At 43.8% G+C, this 21,586-nt stretch overlaps 1 protein-coding gene across 1 annotated transcript in view; it reads right to left on the reverse strand.

Annotated features, from left to right (window-relative positions):
* The window catches only part of LOC143808069 (putative cation-transporting ATPase 13A4), a 361,151-nt gene that overhangs the window by 155,329 nt on the left and 184,236 nt on the right, over positions 1–21,586 (reverse strand). Inside the window, exon 7 of the mRNA XM_077290326.1 lies at positions 8,775–8,909. Within this exon, the coding sequence (XP_077146441.1) occupies positions 8,775–8,909 (135 nt within the window). The remainder of the gene's footprint in view (positions 1–8,774; positions 8,910–21,586) is intronic.

Below are 21,586 nucleotides of genomic sequence, written 5' to 3' on the forward strand. Positions count from 1 at the left end.
AAAGGCCTAACTGGGGAAGGGCTGCAGTTATAGTTGACTTTGTGGAACTTTCTCCCATCTCCCTACTGCATCTCTGGAGCTCAGCCACAGTAATCTTGGGGTTCTTCTTTACCACTCTCACCAAAGGCTCTTCTCCCATGATTGCACAGTTTGGCTGGATGGCCAGGTCTAGGAATACTTCTGGTGGTCCCAAACCTGTTCCATTTAAGGATTATGGAGGCCACTGTGCTCTTAGGAACCTTGAGTACTGCAGAAATTCTGTTGTAACCTTGGCCAGATCTGTGCCTTGCCAAAATTATGTCTCTGAGCTCCATGGCTAGTTCCTTTGACCTCAAGATTCTCATTTGGTCTGACATGAACTGTGAGCTGTGAGGTCTTATATAGACAGGTGTGTAACTTTCCAAATCAAGTCCTATTAGTTTAATTAAACACAGCTAGACTCCAATGAAGGAGTAGAACCATCTCAAGGAGGACCACAAGGAAATTGACAGCATGTGACTTAAATATGACTGTCTGAGCAAAGGGTCTGAATACTTATGACCATGTGATATTTCAGTTTTTCTTTTTTGTTAAATTTGCAAACATTTCTACATTTCTGGGTTTTTTTCAGTCAGGATGGGGTGCAAAATGTACATTAATGTGAAAAAATGAACTTTTTTGAATTTACCAAATGGCTACTATGAAACAAAGAGTGAAAAATTTAAAGGGGTCTGAATACTTTTCGTACCCACTGTAGCTGTTCGTATCAACTTCCTTGAAGAAGGTTTTGATGAGGATAGAGCTATCTTTTGAAAATATGGTAATATCCCAAAAAATTAATGCTACCATATTTGTAGAGGGGGTGGGAGGAAAGACCCCAATCAATATTTTTTATATGTTTGATGAATATTTCGATATCATTATTGGTATTGTCCAAAATAATCAATGAAGATTTTGTATGGAATAAATTGTTTTCACCAGGTGTCATTTAAAATAAATGATTCCTCAAAAATCCCCATGAAAAAGTTAGCATAAATAAGTGCTACTTTTTAGCACATTGCAGTGCCCTTTACTTCATGATACTGATGTCCCTCAAAAGTGAAATAACTATTCTCCAATAAAAATTTCAAACCTTTCAGTTTGAAGGTTTTTTGGTTGTCAGATATTCTAGTGTCCAGGGTAAGATGCTATTAAAGCAAATTAAACCTATATTATGCAGAATATTAGAGTAAAGTGCTGATATATCCATCGTAAAAAACATATTGTGGTTTCCAGTATATCCCCAGTAAAATTTGAATAAGGCCGGCCTCACACTAGCGAGTTTTATGGATGTATGAGCGCATAAACTACGTCCGTAAAATTCGCATTACACACAGTCCAATGAATCTCTATGGCCCAGCTCCTATCTGCCGTATATTACGCATCCGTAATATACGGTCTTGTACGGCCGTAGGAAATCGCAGCATGCTGCGTTTGTCACCGTATTGCGCAAAAAAAATTGCCAATGAAAGTCTATGGGGGCGAGAAAAATATGGATTCCACATGGACCAGCAGTGTGACCTGCGAGAAATACGCACCGGTGTTAGAGAAAAGACGGTAATTCAATTGCCGGCTTTTCATTTCTCCTTCCCAAACCCGACATGATATGAGACATTACAGTAAACCATCTCATATCCCCCTTTTTTGCATATTCCACACTACTAATGTTAGTAGTGTGCATGTGCAAAATTTGGGCGCTGTAGCTGCTAAAATAAAGGGTTAAATGGCGGAAAAAATGGGCGTGGGCTCCCACGCAATTTTCTCCGCCAGAGTGGTAAAGCCAGTGACTGAGGGCAGATATTAATAGCCTAGAGAGGGTCCATGGTTATTGGCCCCCCCTGGCTACAAACATCTGCCCCCAGCCACCCCAGAAAAGGCACATCTGGATAATGTGCCTATTCTGGCACTTGGCCACTCTCTTCCCACTTCCGTGTAGCGGTGGGATATGGGGTAATGAAGGGTTAATGTCACCTTGCTATTGTAAGGTGACATTAAGCCAGATTTATAATGGAGAGGCGTCAATTATGTCACCTATCCATTATTAATCTAATTGTATGAAAGGGTTAAAAAACACACACACATTATTAAAAAGTATTTTAATGAAATAAACACACAGGTTGTTTTAATATTTTATTGCTCTCTCAATCCACCTGAAGACCCTCACTTGGCAAAATAATAAACCAACAATATACATACCTTCTGATGAACTGTCACGTCCCACGAAGTAAATCCATCTGAAGGGGTTAAATCAATTTACAGGCAGGAGCTGTGCTAAAACACTCGCTCGTACCTGTAAACCCCGGGTGCTGAAAGGAAAGCTGGGTGATCTGTACTTACATTGAGTCGCGGTGAGGCGCCCTCTGCTGGATGTTCTCATGAACTGCAGCCTTGGAAAAGTTCCCACTTTCGAGTTCATGTGAGTTCATATACAGGTATGTATATTGTTGGTTTATTATTTTGCCAAGCGAGGGTCTTCAGGTGGATTGAGAGAGCAATAAAATATTAAAACAACCTGTGTGTTTATTTCATTAAAATACTTTTTAATAATGTGTGTGTGTTTTTTAACCCTTTCATACAATTGTATTAATAATGGATAGGTGTCATAATTGACGCCTCTCCATTATTAACCCCTTCATGACCTTGGGATTTTTCGTTTTTCCGTTTTCGTTTTTCGCTCCCCTCCTTCACAGAGCCATAACTTTTTTATTTTTCCGTCAATTTGGCCATGTGAGGGCTTATTTTTTGCGGGACGAGTTGTACTTTTGAACGACATCATTGGTTTTACCATGTCGTGTACTAGAAAACGGGAAAAAAATTCCAAGTGCAGTGAAATTGCAAAAAAAGTGCAATCCCACACTTGTTTTTTGCTTGCCTATTTTGCTAGGTTCACTAAATGCTAAAACTGACCTGCCATTATGATTCTCCAGGTCAGTACGAGTTCATAGACACCTCACATGTCTAGGTTATGTTTTACCTAAGTGGTGAAAAAAAATTCCAAACTTTGCAAAAAAAAAAAAAAAAAAAAAATTGCGCCATTTTCCGATACTCGTAGCGTCTCCATTTTTCGTGATCTGGGGTCAGGTGAGGGCTTATTTTTTGCGTGCCGAGCTGGCGTTTTTAATTATAGCATATTGGTGCAGATACGTTCTTTTGATCGCCCGTTATTACATTTTAATGCAATGTCGCGGCGACCAAAAAAACGTATTTCTGGCGTTTCGATTTTTTTTCTCATTACGCCATTTAGCGATCAGGTTAATGCTTTTTTTTTATTGATAGATCGGGCGATTCTGAACGCGGCGATACCAAATATGTGTAGGTTTGATTTTTTTTTTATTGATTTATTTAGGATGGGGCGAAAGGGGGGTGATTTAAACTTTTATGTTTTTTTTATTTTTTTCACATTTTTAAAAACTTTTTTTTTTCACTTTTGCCATGCTTCTATAGCCTCCATGGGAGGCTAGAAGCAGGCACAGCCCAATCGGCTCTGCTACATAACAGCGATCATCAGATCGCTGTTATGTAGGAGAATTGCAGGTGTGCTGTGAGCGCCGACCACATGGTGGCGCTCACAGCCACCGGCGATCAGTAACCATAGAGGTCTCAAGGACCTCTATGGTTACCATTCAGAAGCATCGCCGACCCCCGATCATGTGACGGGGGTCGGCGATGATGTCATATCCGGCCGCCCGGCCGGATGCGGTAGTTAAATGCCGCTGTCTGCGATTGACAGCGGCATTTAACTAGTTAATAGGCGCGGGCAGATCGCGATTCTGCCAGCGCCTATTGCGGGCACATGTCAGCTGTTCAAAACAGCTGACTTGTCCCGGCTTTGATGCGGGCTCACCGCGGAGCCCTGCATCAAAGCAGGGGAGCTGACCTCGGACGGTATAGTACGTCCGAGGTCAGTAAGGGGTTAATCTGGCTTAATGTCACCTTACAATAGCAAGGTGACATTAACCCTTCATTACCCCATATCCCACTGCTACACGGGAGTGGGAAGAGAGTGGCCAAGTGCCAGAATAGGCGCATCTTCCAGATGTGCCTTTTCTGGGGTGGCTGTGGGCAGATGTTTGTAGCCATGGGGGGGCAATAACCATGGACCCTCTTCTAGGCTATTAATATCTGCCCTCAGTCACTGGCTTTACCACTCTGGCGGAGAAAATTGCGCGGGAGCCCACGCCAAATTTTTTCCGTCATTTAACCTTTTATTTTAGCAGCTACAGCGCCCAAATTTAGCACATACACACTACTAACATTAGTAGTGTGGAATATGCAAAAAAAAGGGGGATATGAGATGGTTTACTGTATGTAAACCATGTCTCATATCCTGTCGGGTTTGTGAAGGAGAAATGAGAAGCCGGCAATTGAATTATCGGCTTTTCACATATATTGCGCTGAATTAAATATAAATACAGAATATATATATATGTGTCTCAATGACATTATATATATATATATATATATATATATATATATATATATATATATATATATATATATATATTATATATATATATATATATATATATATATATATATACTGTATATATTTTTTAACGAACATTTGAGCACATAAATCCATTAGATGTCGGTTTTGCAAGCCGGCGAGAAAATATCGCAGTACGGATGCCATACGGATTACATACGGCGGATGCCATGCGCAAAATACGCTGACACACCCTGCCTACGGATGACATACGGACCACTATTTTGGGGACTTTTCTGCGTATTACGGCCGTAAAAAATGGACCGTATTTTTATACGCTGAGTGTGAGGCCGGCCTAAGATGTGTGAAGTCTCGTAGAAAACTAGCTAATTTAGAAACAAGGGTTGTATTTTTCTATCGATGTATTCAGAAAGATTACTGGTAAGTGAATTGATTCCTGAAATAATCGGTCTTCCAGGGAGATTAGAAGGGTCCTTGTGAATTTTTGGTAAGTGATAGAAAAAAGGAATTGACGAGTGTTTTACAAACAAAAATTTCTTTTTTTTTTTTCTGAAAATGTTATTGACAACTCCTTCCATGATCAGATTATTATAATTAAGTATCATTGAAGGTAAAAGGTAAAAGGTAAAATATCAGTGGAGGTTTCGGTATATTAGTATCCGATAATATTCTATAAGCTTCACTACAATAATCATTGCGATTTTGTACCACTCTGCCCCCTCCTTTATCAGCTGATCTAATTACAATGGTCGTGTTCCTGGCCAAAGACTTTAGGGCTAAATTCTCCCCAGTGGTTAAATTCCTTTTATCCCCTTCATGACCTTGGGATTTTTTGTTTTTCCGTGTTCGTTTTTCACTCCCCTCCTTCCCAGAGCCATAACTTTTTTATTTTTCCGTCAATTTGGCCATGTGAGGGCTTATTTTTTGCGGGACGAGTTGTACTTTTGAACGACATCATTGGATTTACTATGTTGTGTACTAGAAAACGGGAAAAAAATTCCAAGTGCGGTGAAATTGCAAAAAAAGTGCAATCCCACACTTGTTTTTTGCTTGGCTTTTTTGCTAGGTTCACTAAATGCTAAAACCTGCCATTATGATTCTCCTGGTCACTACAGTTCATAGACACCTAACATGACTAGGTTATTTTTTACCTAAGTGGTGAAAAAAAAATTCCAAACTTTGCTAAAAAAATGCGCCATTTTCCGATACTCGTAGCGTCTCCATTTTTCATGATCTGGGGTCGGTTGAGGGCTTCTTTTTTGCGTGCCGAGCTGGCGTTTTTAATGATTCCAATTCGGTGCAGATACGTTCTTTTGATCGCCCGTTATTGCATTTTAATGCAATGTCGCGGCGACCAAAAAAACGTAATTCTGGTGTTTCGAATTTTTTTCTCGTTACGCCGTTTTAGCGATCAGGTTAATGCTTTTGTTATTAATAGATCGGGCAATTCTGAACGTGGCGATACCAAATATGTGTAGATTTGATTTTTTTTTTATTGATTTATTTTGATTGGGGCGAAAGGGGGGTGATTTAAACTTTTATATTTTTTTCACATTTTTTTTAAACTTTTTTTTTTTACTTTTGCCATGCTTCAATAGCCTCCATGGCTAGAGGCAGGCACAGCACGATCGCCTCTGCTACATAGCAGCAATCTGCTGTTCACTGCTACTGTATGTAGTAGAAAATCAGGTGTACTATGAGCGCCGACCACAGGGTGGCACTCACAGCTACCGGCGATCAGTAACCATAGAGGTCTCAAGGACCTCTATGGTTACAATGGAGAAGCATCACTGACCCCCGATCATGTGACAGGGGTCGGCGATGCGCTCATATCCGGCCACCCGGCCGGATGCGGTAGTTAAATGCTGCTGTCTGCCTTTGACAGCGGCATTTAACTAGTTAATAGCGGCGGGTGATTCACGATTTCACCCGCCGCTATTGCAGGCACATGTCAGCTGTTCAAAACAGCTGACATGTCCCGGCTTTGATGCGGGCTCACCGCGGAGCCCTGCATCAAAGCAGGGGAGCTGACCTCGGACGTACTATCCCGTCCAAGGTCAGTAAGGGGTTAAAATTCCCATTATTATGGTTGATAAAATATTTTTCATTATTAGTAGATCTAGTGGTGAAAGAAGTGGATAATTTCTTAAGCTGTTTTAAAAGGTGTTGTGGAATACATTGATATGGTGCCCTTTGCTCTCAAGTGGATATAAATTTGAATTAATGGGGACGTCCAGATGGAGAAGTTCTTAAGCTGCTGGATCTATTGGTCCAGAGATATCTATCAATATGTTAATGCATCTAGATTAAGTGAGGAGAAAATGTATTTTTAATGTCATCTTTCTAATGAAGACTTGAAAATCTAGAAAGAGATTGAAATCTCTGATTCTATTGGTGGGGCAAAATGATAGTCCTTTAGAGAGTAGTGATTTCTCATCATTTGCTAACTCATAGGATGACAGGTTGAAAATATTAGTTGGGACTATTAAATTAGACCTTTTTTGGTGTTATTAAAGCGGTTTTCCCTTTCTTTTTTTCCCTCTTCATTTTTGTTTTTTATTCTTTTTTTAGTAAATCATGTTTATATACAGTATAAATAATTTTCCTTGATCATTTTTCTTTCTTTTCTTCACTGGTCAAATTAGCTCAACGGGTAATACAAGTTGTGAGGATTTCCCTCCTTGTTTTTTTTCAGCCTGGGTTCTCCTCGAGGATTATCAAAACACTTTTTTTTTTTCTCTCCTTTTTTTTTACTTCTCTCTATTTTTTCTGTTCTCTTTTTTAATTTTGCTTCTGGTCTTATAGCTGTAAAATAGAAAAATATTATTTATGCTGTCCATTTATTAACATAAATATTGATTTTACTGATTTTGTGTATATCATGTGCCGCACCAAGTGTTAACCTTTTGAACTTTGACACTGTTTGTCATGTGGCTTCATTTCAACCTTTTTCAATATGACAATGAAAGTCTGCATGTTGTTCATGCTACTGTGAGATGCCTGCATAACCTATCCTTGCTTTGTTTTCCATTAAGCACATTTGGAACATCATAAGTTGGAAATTGCAAAGGGATCTGCCAGCAGTGGATCTTGCCCAAGTGCATTCAGGGTAGTAGAACATTCTCCAATCATTAATAACTTCATTGACAGCATACCAAGGCATGTAAATGCATTTAATTCTGAATGCAGTGCTCATACTTGTTAATAAATAAATCAAGATGTTTTAAAAAATGTGTTGCATTTTTTATCATTGGCAATTAAGTTAAAATGTTCTTCAGTCTTGTAATTTCCATAATTTAATAACTTTTCCTGAAACAGTGAGAAAAAGAGACTAGCATACAGCTACAAGATATGATGGGGAAGCCCATGCAGCAGTCTGTGAAGGTAAAATCAAATACAATGTTTAAAACTGTGATAACCTTTTCTCAAGAATTTTCTACAAATCAAAGCACACCTTGTTCAAATTTAGTGGGACCTGCAGATTTCAGGAAATTTGACTCACATTGATTTCTCTCAACTCGATTCGATATTTCTAATTAATTGCATTTAAAATTCATATATTCTGCATATACTGCACCTCGTTACAGAGTGCTACCGTATTCTTTGCCTGTTTATAATGAAATCATTTCTCATTTGCTTTACTCATCTTAGGTGGTGCTGGTATATATATATATATATATATATATATATATATATATATATATATATATATATATATATATATATATATATACAGTATAATTTGCCATATATACTGTATATTTATATAAACAGCTCTGGCAAAAATTAAGAGACTACCACATCAAAACCTTGCCATGGGCAGCCCAATCTCCAGACCTGAACCCCATTGAATACATTATCATACAAAGAAGAACTGCTCACATTTTTGCACCAGAAGCAGTGTGAAAGGCTGGTGGAAGCATACCAAGACCCATGAAAGCTGTGATTAAAAATCATGGTTATTCCACAGAATGTTGATTTTTGAACGCTTCCTGAATTAAAACATTAGAATTGCTTATTGATTATGAACTTATTTTATTTGCATTATTTGAGGTCTGAAAGCACTGGTTTTTTTTTAATTTTGACCATTTCTATTTTTTAGAAAAAAACAAAATTTATTGCTTAAAAATTTGGAGACATGTTATCAGAAGATTGTAGACTAAAAGAACAATTTACATTTTACTCAAAAATATACCTATAAAGAGAAAAATTAGACAAACTGAACATTTTGCAGTGGTCTCTTAATTTTTGCCAAAGCTGTATAGGTATATATATGATGCCTAGACATTACAGCTTTAAGATTACTTACCGTCCTCATATTAAATATTGTGGCAGCAATGGAAAGCAAGGTTATCACAAGAAGAACTGCAGTATACTCATAGTAGGCAATAGCAAACCATAAACTCAAAGAATAAGCTTGAAAAATGTAATATGGATTCAAAACCTGTACAAAATAAAATAAAGGGAATAAGAATTATTGGAAAATAGTAACGTAGCAACAATTCATAGATTTACTGCATACCATCAATAGCGGAAAACCTGCTATATCCCATACAGAATTGAACAACACCGTCCTGCGGTGGTCACCAACAAATTTAAGTTCTTAAAACTTGAACCACTTCCCCTTGTGAAAACGAAAGCAAAACATGCGTCGGGGCAGTGCGGGGCGTTGCATCTCCATGCACCATGGGTAAGTTCAGGGGCAGATTACAATAGGGTCAATCTGGGCAGTAGCCTACGGCCCAGTGGTGTGGGGGGCCCTGGGCTACCGCTCAGATTGCCCGCCGCCATCAGGGCATTACTGCCCTGACTGGCATATGGGCCCGGTGGGCAGAGGGGGCCCGCATCGGGCCCCGTCTCATCTGCTCTCCAGGCCCCTACCGGCGCTGCAGCAGTTTCGCCTATTGACGTGCGGGTGCGTGCCCACACGTCAATAGTTAAGCCGGCAGCCAACTGGAGGCTGGCAGCTGAAGTTGGCTAGACGTCGCCGGCATCTGATGTCATTGTCAGTCGCCTGTGAGTGCGTGCTGCTGGAGGGAGCTTCGCTGCTGGAGCGCAGGTCAGGTGAGGAGAACTCTTTTTTTTGTTTTCTTTTGCGAACGGCAATCCAGGGGGCCCGGGCCAGAATGCTGGACACTGTCTGGGGGCAATATGCTGGACATACTGGGGCAGATTGCTGGACACATTGGGGGTAATATGCTGGACACACTGGGGCAGATTGCTGGATACACTGGGGGCAATGCTGGAGACAATGGGGCAGATTGCTTGACACACTGGGGGCAATGCTGTAGATACTTGGGCAGATTGCTGGACACACTGGGGGCAATATGCTGAGTCAGACACTGGGGCAGACTGCTGGACACACAGGGGGAAATATGCTGGAGTCAGACACTGGGGCAGATTGCTGGACACACTGGGGCAATATGCTGGACATACTGGGGCAGATTGCTGGACACACTGGGGGTAATATGCTGGACACACTGGGGCAGATTGCTGGGCACACTGGGAGCAATATTGAAGACACTGGGGCAGATTGCTGGACACACTGGGGGCAATATGCTGGAGTCAGACACTGGGGCAGATTGCTGGACACACTGGGGGCAATATGCTGGAGTCAGACACTGGGGCAGATTGCTGGACACACTAGGGCAATATGCTGGACATACTGGGGCAGATTGCTGGACAAACTGGGGGTAATATGCTGGACACACTGGGGCAGATTGCTGGACACACTTGGGCAATATGCTGGACATACTGGGGCAGATTGCTGGACACACTGGGGGCAATACTGGAGACACTGGGGCTGATTGCTGGACACACTGGGGGCAATGCTGGAGACACTGCGGCTGATTGCTGGACACACTGGGGGCAATATGCTGTACATACAGGGGCAGATTGCTGGACACACTAGAGCAATATGCTGTACATACTGGGGCAGATTGCTGAAAACACTAGGGCAGATTGCTGGACACACTGGGGCAATATGCTGGACATACTGCAGCAGATTGCTGGACACACTGGGGGTAATATGCTGGACACACTGGGGCAGATTACTGGACACACTGGGGACAATATTGGAGACACTGGGGCAGATTGCTGGACACACTGGGGGCAATATGCTGGAGTCAGACACTGAGGCAGATTGCTGGACACACTGGGGGTAATATGCTGGACACACAGGGGCAGATTGCTGGACACACTGGGGGCAATATTGGAGACACTGGGGCAGATTGCTGGACACACTGGGGGCAATGCTGGAGACACTGGGGCTGATTGCTGGACACACTGCAGGCGATATGCTGGAGTCAGAAACTGGGGCAGATTGCTGGACACACTGGGGGCAATATGCTGGAGTCAGACACTGGGGCAGATTGCTGGACACACTGGGGCAATATGCTGGACATACTGTGGCAGATTGCTGGACACACTGGGGGTAATATGCTGGACACACTTGGGCAGATTGCTGGACACACTGGGGGCAATATTGGAGACACTGGGGCAGATTGCTGGACACACTGGGGGTGAAATGCTGGAGTCAGACACTGGGGCAGATTGCTGGACACACTGGGGGCAATATGCTGGAGTCAGACACTGGGGCAGATTGCTGGACACACTGGGGGCAATATGCTGGAGTTAGACACTGGGGCAGATTGCTGGACACACTGGGGCAATATGCTGGACATACTGTGGCAGATTGCTGGACACACTGGAGGTAATATGCTGGACACACTGGGGCCGAATGCAGGACACACTGGGGGCAATAAGCTGGAGACACTGGGGGCAACATGCTGGATACACTGGGACCGATTTCTGGACACACTGGGGCAGATTGCTGGACACACTGGGGCAGATTGCTGGACACACTGGGGGCAATATGCTGGAGTCAGACACTGGGGCAGATTGCTGGACACACTGGGGGCAATATGCTGGAGTCAGACACTGGGGCAGATTGCTGGACACACTAGGGCAATATGCTGGACATACTGGGGCAGATTGCTGGACACACTGGGGGTAATATGCTGGACACACTGGGTCAGATTGCTGGACACACTTGGGCAATATGCTGGACATACTGGGGCAGATTGCTGGACACACTGGGGGCAATACTGGAGACACTGGGGCTGATTGCTGGACACACTGGGGGCAATGCTGGAGACACTGCGGCTGATTGCTGGACACACTGGGGGCAATATGCTGTACATACTGGGGCAGATTGCTGGACACACTAGGGCAATATGCTGTACATACTGGGGCAGATTGCTGGAAACACTAGGGCAGATTGCTGGACACACTGGGGCAATATGCTGGACATACTGCAGCAGATTGCTGGACACACTGGGGGTAATATGCTGGACACACTGGGGCAGATTACTGGACACACTGGGGGCAATATTGGAGACACTGGGGCAGATTGCTGGACACACTGTGGGTGAAATGCTGGAGTCAGACACTGGGGCAGATTGCTGGACACACTGGGGGCAATATGCTGGAGTTAGACACTGGGGCAGATTGCTGGACACACTGGGGCAATATGCTGGACATACTGTGGCAGATTGCTGGACACACTGGAGGTAATATGCTGGACACACTGGGGCCGAATGCAGGACACACTGGGGGCAATAAGCTGGAGACACTGGGGGCAACATGCTGGATACACTGGGACCGATTTCTGGACACACTGGGGCAGATTGCTGGACACACTGGGGCAATATTGGAGACACTGGGGCAGATTGCTGGACACACTGGGGGCAATGCTGGAGACACTGGGGCTGATTGCTGGACACACTGCAGGCGATATGCTGGAGTCAGAAACTGGGGCAGATTGCTGGACACACTGGGGGCAATATGCTGGAGTCAGACACTGGGGCAGATTGCTGGACACACTGGGGCAATATGCTGGACATACTGTGGCAGATTGCTGGACACACTGGGGGTAATATGCTGGACACACTTGGGCAGATTGCTGGACACACTGGGGGCAATATTGGAGACACTGGGGCAGATTGCTGGACACACTGGGGGTGAAATGCTGGAGTCAGACACTGGGGCAGATTGCTGGACACACTGGGGGCAATATGCTGGAGTCAGACACTGGGGCAGATTGCTGGACACACTGGGGGCAATATGCTGGAGTTAGACACTGGGGCAGATTGCTGGACACACTGGGGCAATATGCTGGACATACTGTGGCAGATTGCTGGACACACTGGAGGTAATATGCTGGACACACTGGGGCCGAATGCAGGACACACTGGGGGCAATAAGCTGGAGACACTGGGGGCAACATGCTGGATACACTGGGACCGATTTCTGGACACACTGGGGCAGATTGCTGGACACACTGGGGCAGATTGCTGGACACACTGGGGGCAGGATGCTGGACACACTGGTGGCAGGATGCTGGACACACTGGTGGCAGGATGCTGGACACACTGGGGGTAGTATGCTGGACACACTGGGGGCAGGATGCTGGACACATTGGGGCAGAGATGCTGGACACATTGGGGGCAGAGTTGCTGGAAACACTGGGGCAGGATGCTGACACACTGGGGGCAGGATGCTGGACACTGGGTGCAGAGATGCTGGACACTGGGGGCAAGAATGCTGGATACTGGGGGCAGAGATGCTGGACACACTGGGGGCAGGACTGGAGACATGGGCTAAATGTAGATACGGGGCATGATTGGAAACATGGGGCAAAATGAAAGACATGGGGCAGGATTGGAGACAGATCGTGCAGGATCATGGGGCAGGATGGATACGGTGGAGACTGATGGGATAGGATGGATACTCATGAGGGCAGGATGGGAGAACATATGGCTGGAGCCAGGAATGTGATACACGGGGCCAGGATGGGGGATATTATTATTACCATAGGGGCTAATTAAGGGATATTATTACTGCAGTGATGTATTTATTTTATTTTTTGAGGACCCTGTTTTAAATGGGGGGGCGGTCCTGTTACTGTGTAGAGTGACACTATGTCGCCTCTTTTTCTTCATGTAGTGTAATGTAGAACTTGGGAAAAATTAAGTAATGTGTTCTACAAGCAGAGCTCGAGATAACTATTATTTCCTGCAGAGACGAGTCCTGACTGGATGAAATGGTGGCGGGCGGTCTGTGCTGGATGAAAGATGAAGGACTTCACCTAGAGACGTCACTGGTGAGTCAGTGTTACCTATACACTGACACTATACACTATATACTGAACAGAAGGGTAAATTGACTAGATCAATGGATGTTTGACAGGTTATAGTTTCACACAGCAACTATTTTTCTGGAATAATCTGGTTCAGGTATATGATGACCCTGTCGCATGACCCCCATCACATGACCCCATCACATGACCCCATCACATGACCGGGGTGGGAGCACACAGTGTCTGAACAGCCCGGTGCCCTGGCTACCCTTAATCCACCCCTGGGTAAGTTGCAAATCTTACTACCAATTTGCGACTGTGAGTGATATTAGTATATATATGGACACTTGTGCGCTTTGATTGTCTGACTCCTTTTTGTGAATTCACAAAATTCAAGTAACTTGTAGTTCATATAACGCCGGCACATCTATAGTTACTCTTTCTATTCTCCCTTTTACCCTCCTGATCTTCTATGTGAACTGAATTTTTTCATGTGCTTTAATCTATGAACTTCTAGTTATTTACACTTGTCACCTGTAACCTATGTATATGACTTCAGTACTTGGTGATTTTTGCTCCCATGCATGATATCTTTGATGGATCGGAATGCCCCTTTATATTTGTTGTTCGTATTTTGGCAATAATCCATATAGTATTGAATAGCAGAGTGCTGCAGTGAAATGTTCTTCATGGTCACTAAGAAATCTAAGCTCCGAAAACTTGCTTTTGACAAAAGTAGAGAATGAAAGTATGACATCAATATTATTAACACGTAAGAATATAAATTAGTGTGTATAAATCCGCACTGCCAAGGGTCCAGAATGAATTAGGAAACCGGAAAGGTTTAAATGTCTTTTTACTTGCAAATGCAGTTGGTCCTGATGAAGAAGTATGTGTTAGGGGTCGAGTTCCCGCCTCTGCACAGGGGGAATCTCAATCCATCTCCGCTGCAGTCTTTCATTCTTCTCCAGCTGCAGTGGAGCCTGCTCGGCGGAGACATCGGTCCCAGCGCCTGCCTCAGTCTGATATGGTGCGGCTGATTACTGCTGTCTTTCCAGGCCCAGCCATTGTAGCCAGTACTGGTCAGTGGCGAGCAGACGTCTCTGGGACTAAGTACTGCTTTTCCCCTTCTGAGCATGTCCAGGGTAAGACCTCTCATTGGAGGTTGGGAGTCACATGCACAGGTACTGCAGCAGCTCCCATTGGTCCTCTAGGAAGGTCCTGAAGTTGCTGCAGCTATAAAAGGTTTGCATGGCCGCACGGCCATGCACTAGTATTAACCTAAGTTATGAGCTCAGTGCCAGTGTGGTCATGCCTGCATGTGGATTCAGGGTTTGGCTGAAATAAGCCCCTAGAATACCGGCACCTCCGTTGAAGAGTTTGTGTGTGCTATGCTGACAGCATGACCACTGTCGGCTCTATTAGGTAGCTGTTCCACTGTGAGGTTAACAGGGCACAGCGTTCTCTTTCTCAAGCGAATCTGTGAATTAACAGAGCTCGCTTATACCGCCATATAGTTCGGTCTTTTACTAGCAGCAGGTTCTCTCCAGCACGGTGGACATCGGGTTGCAAACGCACCTACTACTCAATATACTTGTTGCGTTCCGCCAACCCTAACAGTATGTTTAATTCAAAGCATGTTGATAAATAAAAATCACATTTAAACCTGTCCGATCTCCCATTCGATTCTGGACCATTGGCAGCATGGATTTATACCCACTCACTTCCAGTCTCACAATTTTATCTATATTGTGGATCTGCAGCAGCCAGCTTTCTAAGGTGATATAGGGTGACTCTCACAACCCCATAAAGTAAGCATGATTCACTTCTTACTTTCCATTTTTAACCCGAATTAGAAACTATTGTGCTAATTGTCTCTCCAGTTTTTTATCTACTCATCAATATGATTAAAACAATATATCTGGGCAATGTACAACTAGCAATTATCTGCTACTCTTATGAATTGAAGCACTTCTGTCAAGGAATGTAACGACCCAACAGGGGATCGGACAGCGGACGGCACAACACAAACTCAACGGGAGAGAAATGGGGAGAGGAAGGCCCTACTGATAGGGAATGAGGGATGGATACTTCCTGAGCTCCAACCTGAGCCTGTCCCTGCACTCCTCTAATACCTTAAGTGGGGCCTTCCCTAGCCGCTGTCAGGAGCCTCGTCCCTCACTGTCACCTCGCACTGGCCTGGGTAGTGCACTGTCCGGCAAGGGTGCTAGTCTCACCATTGCAGATGGTACAACACAGGGGACAGTGAGAAACATGAGACAGACAAGGAAAAAATACCAAACTTAGCTTAACAACTTTCTCTGCTGCAAAGCACTGCACAGCCGAAGAAAGGCACCCGGACCAACTCCACGAAACCAGCTGATTCATCACTGCAGTCAGAGAGCTCCTTACTTGAGACTTGGTCAACATAGATTGCTCTATCACCGACAGTCAGCTGAACCATCAGGTGACTATTTAAAGGATGGTGTGAAAGGTCACCACCCACATCAGCTGTCTGAGCAACTCTGCAATTACAGCACACTGCCAGCAAAGGAAACTGACATTAACCCCTCATGGCCTGAAAGCTGCATTTAAGTCACAGTGGAACCAGAACTGCCATGCATTCAAAAGTGTATCGTGACAGTTTCCTTTTGAGATGTCAATCTGAAGTGACCTAACACAATGTCACAGATCTATCTTAATTTGGGAAATCTACAGTGACACACAAAAGGTGAAAAATTACATTTTTAACAAGAAAATGAATTATGAAATAGGCTCTAAGGTCGCAAAAAGGGCAAACAGAAGCAAACAAACACCCACAAAGACTTAGTTTTTACTTACTATGTGCAACTTCCCTATTGCAAAATTTCTGTGTACATTAATGGCAGTCTGAATTTTTTAATACAAATCTTATATACACTCACTGGCCACTTTATTAGGTACACCTGTCCAACTTCTTGTTAACACTTTATTTCTAATCAGCCAATCACATGGCGGCAACTCAGTGCATTTAGGCATGTAGACATGGTCAAGACAATCTCCTGCAGTTCAAACCGAGCATCAGTATGGGGAAGAAAGGTGATTTGAGTGCCTTTGAACGTGGCATGGTTGTTGGTGCCAGAAGGGCTGGTCTGAGTATTTCAGAAACTGCTGATCTACTGGGATTTTCACGCACAACCATCTCTAGGGTTTACAGAGAATGGTCCGAAAAAGAAAAAAAATCCAGTGAGCGGCATTTCTGTGGGCGGAAATGCCTTGTTGATGCCAGAGGTCAGAGGAGAATGGGCAGACTGGTTCGAGCTGATAGAAAGGCAACAGTGACTCAAATCACCACCCGTTACAACCAAGGTAGGCCTAAGAGCATCTCTGAACGCACAGTGTGTCGAACTTTGAGGCAGATGGGCTACAGCAGCAGAAGACCACACTGGGTACCACTCCTTTCAGCTAAGAACAGGAAACTGAGGCTACAATTTGCACAAGCTCATCGAAATTGGACAGTAGAAGATTGGAAAAACGTTGCTTGGTCTGATGAGTCTCGATTTCTGCTGCGACATTCGGATGGTAGGGTCAGAATTTGGCGTAAACAACATGAAAGCATGGATCCATCCTGCCTTGTATGGAGCATCTTTGGGATGTGCAGCCGACAAATCTGCGGCAACTGTGTGATGCCATCATGTCAATATGGACCAAAATCTCTGAGGAATGCTTCCAGCACCTTGTTGAATCTATGCCACGAAGAATTGAGGCAGTTCTGAAGGCAAAAGGGGTCCAACCCGTTACTAGCATGGTGTACCTAATAAAGTGGCCGGTGAGTGTACAGTGCCTTGTGAAAGTATTCGGCCCCCTGGAATCTTTCAATCTTTTCCCACATATCATGCTTCAAACGTAAAGATACCAAATGTAAATTTTTGGTGCAGAATCAACAACAAGTGTAACACAATTGTGAAGTTGAACGAAATTTATTGACTATTTTAAATTTTTGTTGAAATTCATTAACTGAAAAGTGGGACTTGCAATATTATTCGTCCCCTTTAACTTATTACTTTGTTGCGGCACCTTTTGCTGCAATTACAGCTGCAAGTTGCTAGGGATATGTCTCTATCAGTTTTGTACATCGAAAGACTGAAAATGTTGCCCATTCTTCCTTGGCAAACAGCTCGCGCTCAGTGAGGTTTGATGAAGATCGTTTGTGAACAGCAGTTTTCAGCTCTTTCCACAGATTCTCGATTGGATTGAGGTCTGGCCTTTGACTTGGCCATTCTAACACCTGGATACGTTTATTTGTGAACCATTCCATTATAGATTTTGCTTTATGTTTGGGATCATTGTCTTGTTGGAAGACAAATCTCCGTCCCAGTCCCTGGTCTTTTGCAGACTACAACAGGTTTTCTTCAAGAATGGTCCTGTATTTGGCTCCATCCATCTTCCCATCAATTTTAACCATCTTCTCTGTCCCTGCTGAAGAAAAGCAGGTCCAAACCATGATGCTGTCACCACCATGTTTGGCAGGGGATGGTGTGTTCAGGGTGATGAGCTGTGTTGCCTTTACAACAAACATATCGTTTGGCATTGTAGCCAAAAAGTTCGATTTTGATTTCATCTGACCAGAGCACCTCTTCCACATGTTTGGTGTGTCTCCCAGGTGCATTGTTGCAAACTTTAAACAACACTTTTTATGGATATTTTTGAGAAATTGCTTTCTTCTTGCCACTCTTCCATAAAGGCCAGATTTGTGCAGTGTACGTGTGATTGTTGTCCTATGGACAGACTGTCCCACCTCAGCTGTATATCTCTGCAGTTCATCCAGAGTGATCATGGGCTTCTTAGCTGCATCTCTGATCAGTCTTCTCCTTGTTTGTGATGAAATTTAGAGGGATGGCCGGGTCTTGGTAGATTTTCAGTGGTATTATACTCCTTCCATTTCAATATGATCGCTTGCACAGTGCTCCTTGGGATGTTAAAAGTTTTGGAAATCATTTTGTACCTAAATCCAGCTTTAAACTTTTCAAAAACAGTATCACGGACCTGCCTGTTGTGTTCCTTGGTCTTCATTATGCTCTCTGTGCTTCAAACAGAACCCTGAGCAGGTGCATTTATACGGAGACTTCATTGCACACAGGTGGATTACCGTATTTTCCAGCGTATAAGATGACTTTTTAACCCCTGAAAATCGTCTTAAAATTGGGGGGTCGTCTTATAAGCTGGGTACGGCATGTGCAGGGAGCAATCCTGGATGGTTACCAGTGTCTGATGGAGAGGAGACTCTCCTTCAGGCCCTGGGATCCATATTCATGTTAAAAAAAAAAGAATAAAAATAAAAAATAAAAAATATGGATATACTCACCCTCCGGCGGCCCCTGGCTCTCAGCAGTGCAAGCGGCAGCCTCCGTTTCTAAGAATGCATTGAGTGTAGGTCTTGCGATGAAGTTGCGGTCATGCGACCGGTAACGCGACCGCGACGTCATCGCAGGTACTAGGCTCAATCCATTCTTAGGAACGGAGGCTGCCGCTTGCACCGCTGAGAGCCAGGGGACGTTGGAGGGTGAGTATACCCATATTTTTTATTTTTATTCTTTTTTTTACATGAATATGGATCCCAGGGCCTGAAGGAGAGTCTCCTTTCCTCCAGACCCTGGGAATCATACGCACCGCAAACACCGTATAAGATGACTGGGCGTATAAGTTGACCCCCGTCTTATACGGCGAGTATATCCTAAATTCCATATTTTATATGGAAAAGTTGGGGGTCGTCTTATACGCCCAGTCGTCTTATACATCAGAAAATACGGTATATTTATCATCATTAGGCAATTAGGACAACATTGGATCATGCAGAGATCCACAATGAACTTCTGGAGTGAGTTTGCTGCACTGAAAGTAAAGGGGCCGAATAATATTGCACGCCCCACTTTTCAGTTTTTAGAATTTCCACAAAAATTTTAAATAACCAATAAATGTTGCTCAGCTTCACAATTGTGTTCCACTTGTTGATTCTTTACATTTGGTATCTTTATGTTTGAAGCATGATATGTGGGAAAAGGTTGAAAAGTTCCAGAGGGCCAAATACTTTTGCAAAGCACTGTATACTATTGAGTTCTGTGTATAGGATTTTCTTTAACCTGGCTGATATAAAAGATGGTGATAATAATTACAGGGCAGCAAATGGAAATTTTAATATCACAAATATTTAAAAGGGTCATATAGTCAAATTAAAATGCTTTTGCAAACTATTTTTGCGCTATAAAATATCCAAAGAAATCATCATCCCCTGAATGAATGCTGCAGCCAATCAAGTTGTCATTGGGGAGGGTTTGCAGGGTTGTGAGAAATTCACAAAAAATCAGCAAATTGATCTACAACATCACTGAACATGCTACTGATTTAAAATCTGCTTTGCATGTAAATTTTCATGATGATTTTTTCAGCAGCAAGTAGATGAAATTTAGGAAAACCTCATCCTTTTTCTTGTAATAATAATAATAATAATAATAAATAAATAGTAATTTAAATGTCGAGTTCCCGCCTCTGCACAGGGGGAAACTCAAACCACCTCCGCTGCGGTCTCCCATTCTTCTCCAGCTGCAGTGGAGCCTGCTCAGCAGAGACATCGGTCCCAGCGTCTAGCTCAGGCTGATACTGGACAACTGGTTACTGCTGCCCTTCCAGGCTCTGTCTTTGTAGCCAGCAGTGATCAGCAGCGAGCAGGTCTTTCTGGGACTAAGTCCTGCTTTTGTCATACTGAGCATGCCCACGGGATGACCTCCCACTGGAGGTTGGGGGGTCACATGCTCAGGTCCTGTTGTGGCTCCTATTGGTCCATCTGGAAGGTCTTGTAGCACTGCCGCTATAAAAGGTTTGCATGGCCGCTCGGCCATGAGCTAGTGTACATTTGAAATCGAGTGTGTGTTTATGAGTAAAAGTCGTTCAATAATCATCCCCTCCCTTGTGTATGACTGCTCGTGTAAGGTGGATGTCTGCTATCTAGCGCCCGGCTGAGCTATCAGCACAAAAACACACAAAACAGCGTCTAATTGCTGTGACCGCCAGTGCGGCGCCGTGCGCTATTAGAGCGCTTTCCTGTCCCATGTCTGGGTGGTTAGTGGCGTCCGCCAGAGTGGCACAGCACCCACTCTTGTGCATATAAGTTACCTTTTCTGTTACTCTGATACCCCTATTGTGGTGTCGAGCGCAAGAGGTCTACACGAATTCTAATCCTGTGTCCTGGGATAGAGTTCGGTGATTCCTTGCTTGCGCTCTTTGTGCGGTACCGTGGCCCTGTGACGCAACAGGGTTATTATTATTATTATTATTATTTATTGTTATAGCGCCATTTATTCCATGGCGCTTTACATGTGAGGAGAGGTATACATAATAAAAACAAGTACAATAATCTTAAACAATACAAGTCATAACTGGTACAGGAGGAGAGAGGACCCTGCCCGCGAAGGCTCACAATCTACAAGGGATGGGTGAGAATACTGTAGGTGAGGATAGAGCTGGTCATGCAGCGGTTTGGTCGATCGGTGGTTACTGCAGGTTGTAGGCTTGTCTTCCTTCATACAGGGTGAAGTTAACCCATGTGTGTATACACATTGTACTGCCATATAGTCCGTCATTACTCAGCAGCAGGTTCCATCTCTGCACGGTGGACCCCGGGCTGCGAACGCACCTCATACCTTCCCCATACCTTATTTGGTGCATTCTGCTAGCCCTAACATTAAATGATTAAATAAATAGTAACAAATAATAATAATAATTTTATTTTTATAGCACCGACATATTCCGCAGCACTTTACATTTTAGAAGGGATTTGTACAGACAATAGACATTACAGCATAACAATAAACACATAAATCAAAACAGATACCAGGAGGAATGAGGGCCCTGCTCACAAGCTTACAAACTATGAGGAAAAGGGGAGACATGAAAGGTGGATAGTAACAATTGCTTTCGTTGTTCGGACCAGCCAAAGTGTAAGAATC

Source organism: Ranitomeya variabilis, chromosome 2 (assembly GCF_051348905.1).
Source record: "Ranitomeya variabilis isolate aRanVar5 chromosome 2, aRanVar5.hap1, whole genome shotgun sequence".
Taxonomy (NCBI): Eukaryota; Metazoa; Chordata; class Amphibia; order Anura; family Dendrobatidae; genus Ranitomeya; species Ranitomeya variabilis.